The sequence below is a fragment of the Orbicella franksi genome, chromosome 4 (genome assembly GCF_964199315.1).
Source record: "Orbicella franksi chromosome 4, jaOrbFran1.1, whole genome shotgun sequence".
Taxonomy (NCBI): Eukaryota; Metazoa; Cnidaria; class Anthozoa; order Scleractinia; family Merulinidae; genus Orbicella; species Orbicella franksi.
The window spans coordinates 7,960-17,157 of NC_138148.1; the positions used below are offsets into that span (position 1 = coordinate 7,960).

A 9,198-nucleotide genomic window follows, 5' to 3' on the forward strand; every position below is an offset into this window, starting at 1 on the left:
CTGGAGGTTTGATCCTGCACCCCGGGCCCTATTAAAAAAGAGGCATCCCAGATTCACTTCTCAACTTTCTATGAAGAGTTCAAATGAGAATAAATTCACTGAGAATAAACTAAGATCCTATTAAGAGGCATCCAAGAGTCACTTCTCAACTTTCTTAAGAGTTCAAATGAGAATAAATTCACTCCTTAATAAGCTGTCTGACTGCATTTGGCATGAAATAAGGTCTGATTAACTAAGAAATTCTCCAGACATCTAGTGTGAATAATAATAATAATTAAAATAATAAAAAGGTTCTCATTGCACATTGAGAATGCTCAATGCTCTTACAATTGCATATGATTAAAAAGAATAAAAAAACCTAGTTAAAAGATGGAAATATGAAAATCTATGAGTAGGTTAAAAACTATTACTACTGCTATTGTTGATTAACTAAGAAATTCTCTGGACATACATTGCACGTGCCTTCTCATGGTTAGAATTGACAGACATGACTTTTTCAGTGACTTGGAAATTAATGGTTCAGTCTCTGAGCTGCTTGTTAGAGTGGAATTCGTTTTCCGAGATTAAGTTTTATTTTGGTCAATACTACAAGCTCATGTAGTTTAGTCAATCTGTGGAAGAGCCACGAGTGGAACCTAGAGTTGTGACTTGGAGTGTGTATAGTGTTGTAACTAAGTTAACAGCTGCAGATTTATAGACAATTAATCAGTCAATCAGCCTTTATTATAAAACAATAGTTTTTAAAGGTACAAAGCTAGTGGGTCATTTACGAAAGTAAGGAAGGAACTTTATTTTACCAGGGTAGCCCATTCAGCAATGAGGCTGGCATCCATAAGGACCCTGGGGAATAAAGATATGTACAGTGATCAGCTCTCATTATGGATGAAAGGATGAAAGGATCTGTTAGGATTTTGTTTGAAACCTAAAATATATACAATAAGTATATTAATTAACTGATAAGAATTACCAGCTTGAAAAGTTCATGCTTAGTATAATTTTTAACACCCACAAATCAGTATGAAAGTGACAAAGGTATGTGGGTATGAAAGACAAGTGACAAAGTTACCTTTCGGTCGGTAAGAATCTTTAGTTTGCTATGAAATAATACTGAATAAAAACTGGTATAAACTGCACATCAGAGTAATTTCGAAGATTTCAGTTGACCAAGTTGTTAGAATGTTTTGATGTGCTACACTACACCATCACTCAGTGTTCACAGAAAAAAAAGCAAGAGACCAAAATTATACTTAAAATTCGGGAAATAATAATATGGGGGCATAATGAATAATTCGAAACATCGCTATGCTAAAAGATATGTTTCTATACTTAATAAATGTTACGATCTCACCCGCAAATGTCAATATCGCTAAGATAAAAATTCGCTCTTTATATAAACGAAGATCTAGCTCGAATTTGACAATTGTATTAAAGCACAATGCCTAGAAATCGAGGTCCAGTACCACTCAACTTCCTTGGAGACGCCTGGACATGCCCTATGCATAACTAATGAGCAAATGAATCGCGTACGCGATTCATTTGGGATTAATGTTTCTCAATAATTTTCATTGAAGTGTTGTGGTGTAATCTATAAATCTGTCTTTGGTGAGAAACACCAAAATAAAGTCCATCCATTGACCTAACAGCTTTGTTTGTTTTACGGTCAATTCTTACTGATGTGACGATAGCATTACCAAGTAAAAAAGTCGGATGAAAATTAAAAAACGTAACTGAAATAGCAATTATTACAAGGCTATTAAGAATACCTTTCTCATTGCGTGATTCAACGTAGATCGACCGTCCACTTCTCTGCGACTCAAGTCATTTCTCTTTGATAGCAAAAAGGGAAACTTAGCGTACTTAGGACACTCAAATATACTAGCCAGCTTCCGTACCGCACTTCAAAGAGCGAAAAACTTTTCGCAAATCTTCGTTACGTTCCGCCATGTTGCACGACTGTTGACCCCATGTGGTTTGATCACGTGATATGAAAGGACCATACGAATACATGCGAGTAACATACGAGAACATACGAGAACATACGAGTACATACGAGTAACGTACGAATACATACGAGTAACATATAGGTACATACAAGTAACATTCAAGAAATAGAAAACATGTACCGTGTTTCTGTCGAGTTATAGAAACACCAGAGGAAGTTTGGGAGAACGAGAAATGCTGTGGGAAGGCGAGCCGCAAGCGAGTGTTTCCACAGCTTTTTTGTCCCCTGGGTGTTGTGCTAGAATCATGAGTGGACAACTTCCGGAACTGAAACGGGGGTACTGGAACAAAGGTGTTCAAGACCGCGTTACCCCATTTCACAGGTTAAATGTAATTACTGTCCTGAAAAGTTTACAAAAATTGCTAATACAAATTGTCCTTTCAACACAATTTAATTCCTTGAACTCAGTAACCTTTACATTGCAGACAACAAAGATAAGATAACAATGCTAAAGCTATCTAATACTACGTCTTCTCTAAGTAAAAAACGTAGTGACCCTATGATCAACAGATGAATTCTTGTCGCTATCTAAAACCCATTTGCTTTAATAACAACGATAACAGATTTCCTGTGGCGCGTAGTTCAGAACGCGACAATTGTTAACAAAAGATAAGCGTTAAAATGACAATAAAAACCGAAATGGACCGTCTTAAAAAGACAGTCTCAGCCGACTCAATAATGAAAACCTTTTTGATTAATCTCCAGGCCGTGTTGAAAAACAAAATGTTGATCATTGGGCACATTTCTATAATTATGATGAGAACAAGAAAAGTTTAAAGAGCGATTTCTGTATGGCCTGGAAAAACACTGGCGGTTTTCCCGAGTTTTCGCAATCTGTTTCATTATAGACGGAGAGAACTATATTTGATTAACCAATAAGAAAGACCTCGCGCCGTTAACTCCGTTCACGAAACAAATCAAATTGCTTCGTTTTAGTTTATCTAGATCATACAGAAATCGTTCGAGCATCTCCGTCATCAGACTATAAGCACATATCAAACTCAAACGCGCTTGATTATAATAGCTATATAATGGATATACATGCCAGAAAGTCTATTAATAACAAAACTACGAAACGTTTAAAAGGACTCAGTACTAAAGTATTTAAACTTATATAAAGAAGCTAAGTTGCTTGATAATATATTGGAAAATATTCTAAAAAGTGTAAAAAAGAGTTGACAATTTAAAGCTCTTCATAATGAGCTCCTTATCTTCTCCACATTCTTCGATAGTCTGACCAACCAGGTGGAGGTACTAGGTTAGGCAAGAAATCCCATAATTCATCTGCTATTTGAGCAGGAGACTTAGCAACGAACGTTTCAAATTCTAACCGAAATAAGAAAACTCCCTCCGGAATGCACGAAGGTTCGAGTTCGCCCTTATTAATGGGATAAATTTCCTGTCTACAATGGGGGCATTTTCTTTTACTGGTACTCGCATGCTGAAAACATTTTAGCAAACAGCTCTCGTGCATAAAAACCTTGCAACAAGGAAGTCTACGAGAAGCCAGTGGCCCCGGAGTGTAACAAATCAAACACTTTGTTTGCAGAAAAGTTTGCAAACGTTGTTGATCTCTTTGGACATTTTTGCGCTTTTTACCCATTGCGGGTCTGAATTTTGTAGATTCACCTAAAAAACTCTAACTCAATATTTCTCTGCTCAGTGGCAGTAATGGCTTCTCAAAGAAACCAAAAGGTATCAGAATTAATATTCCGACAGGGTACCCTCTATAAATTGCCTATTGCAATGTACGTCCTCGGGTCTCTATCAGAAATTACCAATTATTAATTGCCTCTGAATCACAAACAAAACAAAGAAAATTTTGGACAGCAGAACTGTTTTCTGTATACATTCAGACGAGAATCAACAGAGTTTTCTAATTAAACGCCAACTGAGTTTAATTCCCTATTTCCTTAATTAGGTGCCCTAATAACAACCGCCTCTAAAATGTTAGTCGACTTAACGTTCAATGCCTTGGGCGATGTCAAGATCCAGTCGAAAAGGCGAAATTTGAAATTAATGTTCAGGACGCTAGTTTAAGGAAACGCAGTATTATAACTTAGAAAATCTCTTGGTTTCTCCCGACGATCCCAGGCAACCCTCGATTTGACACGACATTTCGTGGGTAAATGGAACATGCATGTTTTGACTTGGATTTTCAGAACAGCGAGAAATCCGTACACGGCTTATTTGACGCGAATGGCGTTCAATTCAGCGCCATATGCCAGTTTTTGACTTAAGTTTTTAGTGCAGCGAGCAATCCGTAAAGCTCATTTGACACGAATGGAGTTCCATTCAGTGCAAATGCAAGTTATTTCTGTTTTCATTAACGAGGTTTGAAAAAAAATTTAGGCAGCTAAATTTGAAAAAAAAGCATCACACAGATATAGCTATTGCTCGTTTTTATAACTTCAGATGTAACGGATAGAGTCAACGGAATCATGCTGTTATGTGTCAACATTGCTATAACGACTCTAAAAATGATTTGAAAACGTTTTTTTTAAATCATTTTTCTCTGAAAATGACTAGAAAATGATTTTCGATGCGATGTTAGACAGAAACAGCTGACTTCAGTTGTTGATAAATCTCTTTATTGGCACTCCGAAGCTCATAACTGCCTTCGTCTCGCTTATAAGTGACATCCAGTGGGTAGATGAGACTCGAAACCTTCTCCTCCCAGACCGAATGGCCAACCTGAAACTTGTAGTGGTTTGGCTTGCCTTCTATTTGCTTTAGCCACGCCAAGCGCACGCTCTGACCATCTGCGCTGTACTTTAAAACCTTAGCCAAGAATATCTCGGGCGATTTAGCTCGTGCATCAGCCGGTATAAGAGCGCATATTTCTCCAGGAGCGGGTAGATCACGTTCTTCCCCTGATGAATCATCCTCGACTTCGTCGTCAACATTGCAAGATGTACCTGGAACGTCGTCCACTATGGCGTTAACTGCTGATTGATTAAGGTAGTGCAATGCGCGTTTCGTTCTTTCCTGTTGACTTCTTTTGTCGTAGACCTGCATTTGAGTGCGCAAACTGTGCTTACAGACACGAGCTAAGCTTTCTGCCAGCTGTACATCGGAACTTTCTTTGCTAGACCTAAAGTTTTCCACCAATGCGTGTCGCATTTCGTTCATTGTGCAGTGAAAGCCGAGATTCTCCCGAAAGATTTTCGCCAAGTAACTGGAGAAAGATCCCGGTGATTTAAAAAATGAGCCTCGGTTGTTGACAAAAAAAAAGTCATGACTACAGCCCCGGGGTATGAGCTTTAGTCGCGACCGTTCGACGTAACGCTTAACATGAAAATCCACGAAATGAAATTCGCTCATTTCTATGACATTCGGGCCGTATCTTTTCACCGTTTTGTAACCTTTCTCGACGAGACGGGTGACTCCGTTTTTCGCAAACACCATAAAGTTCTCTCCGTTCGGTAGCTTCCCGACGATTTCATCAACTTCGTTCTCTGGGATATCTGTAACGATGCGAAGGGTTCTGAACTCTTTAGCACGGCCTGGATTTATCGCAAAAAGTAGCAATAGTGTGAAATTCATGTGCAGACGTGCTTTCTGTCGCACATCGAGTTCGTCTTCGAATTGTTGATGAAGGGAACGGGTTAATTCTTGAAATTGCGGCCAAAACAGCCTTCTCTTCTCAGGTTCTTTGGTGGATTCCAAAACAGCATGCTCTCTGAGGAGTTGGTTCTGAAGGGCGCGAAGATCACTAATGCTATCCACTGCGTCATAATTTCCGCGACTCTCGTTTGCATGCAGGAATTTCGCAACCTTTATGAAGGACATTACATAAAGGGCAGCAGTGTTGTTCTTAACTCGCCGGCTATGCTTTATGTGCTTGATAAAGGATTCCACGATATTCATATTTTCCACCAATTCCAATCGAATGTCTAGCTTCAACGTGCGCGAACAATAAGCCAAAAAGATCACTAACCGTTCCAAAGTTTTCGCCCACGTGACATCCGACAGTTTGGACTGTCTGCGCTTAAAATTGAAGTCTGATTGAAAGAATTCCTTCATTTCACTCACACGTTTAACGACGTCGGGGAAGCAATCTATATCTATATCTTTTTTATGAAACAGCTCGACAATGCCATAATCTTGTTCGCCAGCGCTTTCTTCGTCCGGTGAGGACTCGAAATTGGTATCGCTGTCCGAGGAATAACTTGACTCGGGTTCCGAGTCTGTCGAAATGTGCTCATCGACTATTTGTTCCTGTGATTCTGAAAACCCAGTCATTGGCTTTTCTACGGCTAAACTTCCCGGAGAAGAATTCAAGAGATTTTCTACTAAGAAATTGGTACTTAACCCATGTTTTATGGGAGGCATAGTGGACTCTACATTATCCCTTAAAAAAATGTCCCCTACGTTCTGATTTTGTCCTCCCCCGTGTGTGTAGTTAGTATCGCTACTATCACTAAGATTACTTAAGAAAGGTCCATACAGTTTTTTAGAGTTTTCCTTTCTTTCTTCGCGTGAATCGTGATAAGCTTCAAGAATGACAACGTCTCGTTTGGAAATCAGCGAGAGGAATTTGTAACAGGCCAAGTAAGGTCTAGCAGTTCTCAACTTGTTCTGAATTTCTTGAGGCGCCTTCAACAGCTTAAGACCAAGATTTCTCATGCGACTTTTAATCGTACTTTTAGGAATGTTAGGAAATAGTTTATCGCAGACCTCAACGAAGACGAAGTGAAGACTTCCATAGCATGATACTGGTTCGATTTTCCGCTGTTGGATTGGGATTATTTCTTCGGAAACAGAGTACTGACTTTGGAAAGTTACCTGTGGGGGGAAAGAGAGGTCTGTTAGTTTTTGGAAACCAAAATCCTACTTCATTCATCTGTGCGCCACAGAGTTGTGTACGCTATGCTCCACTCGCGCAAATGTGATATATTTCGGAGTTTTCACTAGCCCACAAGAAGGAAACTCAATTTCCTTCGTTACCATAGTGATAAAGCGAACATTAACTCGTGAAAGGTGAGTCAAGTAGTAGGCACTCCTTTCACCGAGCACAAATCTGTAAGCTCGAAACCGAGCGTGCAATAATTTTTCCCCTGACGATTTCCCTGCAAACCAAGGCTATCACGTGCCAGTTTAGAGTCCCGGGTACTGGGAAATATGATCCAAGTTCTGGATATCAACCCATAGTTGCTCAACCGAGCGTTCAATTGTTTTTCCTTGTCCATTTCACTGCAACCCAAGGCCATCAGAAGTTAGTATAGAGTCCCTGGGACTGGACAATATCCCCCAAGTTCCGGGAAATCGAGCCAAAGTTGGTCAAAATCACGATGCGTGTAAGTCGGTCTTCGCTACCTTTTTCACTCTTAAAATTAAGTGGGGCTATTTTGGCGCTAGAAATTAGCTCCAAAGCGAGCGTGCGATAGTTTTACCTCCATCCATGTCACTGAAAACCAAGGCTATCACGATGAAGTTTAGAGTCCCTGGGACTGGAAAATATCATCAAAGTTCCGGCATATCGAGCCAAAATTGGTCAAAATCACGATGCGCGTAAGGTGGTCTCGGCTATTCTTTCAGTCTTAAAATGAAGTGGGGCTATAATTCGGCCTAGAAGCTCAAAACCAAACGTTCAAATATTTTTCCTCTGTCCATTTCACTGAAAATCAAGGCCATCACAAGTTAGTTTGAAGTCCCTGGGACTGGAAAATAATCGAGCCAAAGGTGATCAAAATCACAATGCACGTAAGGCGGTCTCGGCTACTCTATCAGTCTTAAAATAAAGTGGGGCTATATTTTGGCCTAGAAGCTCGAAACCGAGCGTTCAAATATTTTTCTCTCTCCATTTCACTAAAAACCCAGGCCATCACGAATTAGTTTAGAGTCCCTGGGACTGGAAAATATCCGAAAAGCTCCAGGAAATCGAGCCAAAATTGGTCAAAATCACGATGCTCATAAGGCGGTCTCGGCTACTCAATCAGTCCTTAAATGAAGTGACGTGGAGCTATCTTTCGGCCTAGAACCTCGAAACCGAGCGTTCAAATATTTTTCCTCTGTCCATTTCACTAAAACCCAGGCCATCACAAGTTAAGTTTAGAGTCCATGTGACTAGAAAATATCCACCAAGTTCCGGCAAATCGAGTCAAAGTTGGTCAACATCCCTATGCCCGTAAGGCGGTCTCGGCTACTCAATCAGGATTAAAATAAAGTGACCTGGGGCTAAATTTCAACCTAGAAGCTCGAGATCGAGCGTTCAAATATTTTCCTCTGTCCATTCTACTAAAAACCAAGGCCATCACCAGCTACTTTAGAGTCCCTGGGACTGGAAAATATCCCCGAAGTTCCGCAAAATCGAGCCAAAGTTGGTCAAAATCAAGATGCGCGCAAGGCAGTCTCGGCTACTCTATCAGTCTTAAAATGAAGTGAGGCTATATCTCGCCCTAGAAGCTCGAAACCGAGCGTTCGAATATTTTTCCTCTGGCCATTTCACTGAAAACCAAGGCCATCACCAGCTCGTTTACAGTCCCTGGGACGGGAAAATATCCCTGACGTTCCGACAAATTTAGCCAAAGTTGGTCCAAATTACCGTCGATGCGCGTAAGGCGGTCTCGGCTACTTTTTTAGTCTTAAAATGAAGTGGGGCTATATTTCGGCGTAGAAGCTGGAAACCGAGCGTTCAAATATTTCTCCTGTGTCCATTTCACTTAAAACCAAGGCCATCACGAATTAGTTTAGAGTCCCTCCCACTGGAAAATATCCCCTAAGCTCTGGCAAATCGAGCCAAAGTTAGCCAAAATTACGATGCGCGTAAGGCGAGCTATATTTCGGCCTAGAAGCTAGAAACCGAGCATTCAAACTTTTTTCCTCTGCCAATTTAACCTAAAACCAAGGTTATCACGAGTTAGTTTAGGGTCCCCGAGACTGGAAAATATCCCCCAAGTTCCTGGAAATCTACACAAAGTTGTTCAAAATTACGTTGCGCGTAAGGCGGTTTCGGCTATATTTCGGGGCTATATTTCGGCCTAGAAGCTCGAAAAAGAGCGTTCAAATATTTTCCTCCGCTTATTTCACACAAAACCAAAGGCCATTATGAGTTAGTTTAGAGTCCCTGGGACTGGAAAATCTCCTCCAAGCTCCTGGAAATCGACCCGCAGTTGTTCAAAATTACGCTGCGCATAACGCGGTCTCGGCTACCCTTTTAGTCTTAAAATAAGTGAAGCTATATTTCGGCCTAA

The 9,198-nt window shown here is 40.4% G+C and overlaps 1 protein-coding gene across 2 annotated transcripts; it reads right to left on the minus strand.

The window, feature by feature from the left end:
• Positions 1 to 330: 330 nt before the first annotated feature.
• On the minus strand, positions 331 to 7,064 carry LOC145485730 (uncharacterized). Of its 2 annotated transcripts, none has more exons than XM_081464350.1 (2): positions 1,764 to 7,064; positions 331 to 840 (listed from the first exon to the last, which is right to left on the minus strand). In XM_081464350.1, the coding sequence occupies exon 1, from the start codon at positions 6,629 to 6,631 to the stop codon at positions 4,553 to 4,555; it is 2,079 nt and encodes a 692-aa protein (XP_081320476.1). In that variant the 5' UTR covers positions 6,632 to 7,064; the 3' UTR covers positions 331 to 840; positions 1,764 to 4,552. The 2 variants fall into 2 exon arrangements, with proteins under 2 accessions (XP_081320476.1, XP_081320477.1); XM_081464351.1 differs by having other exon boundaries at positions 331 to 1,503.
• Positions 7,065 to 9,198: the final 2,134 nt, after the last annotated feature.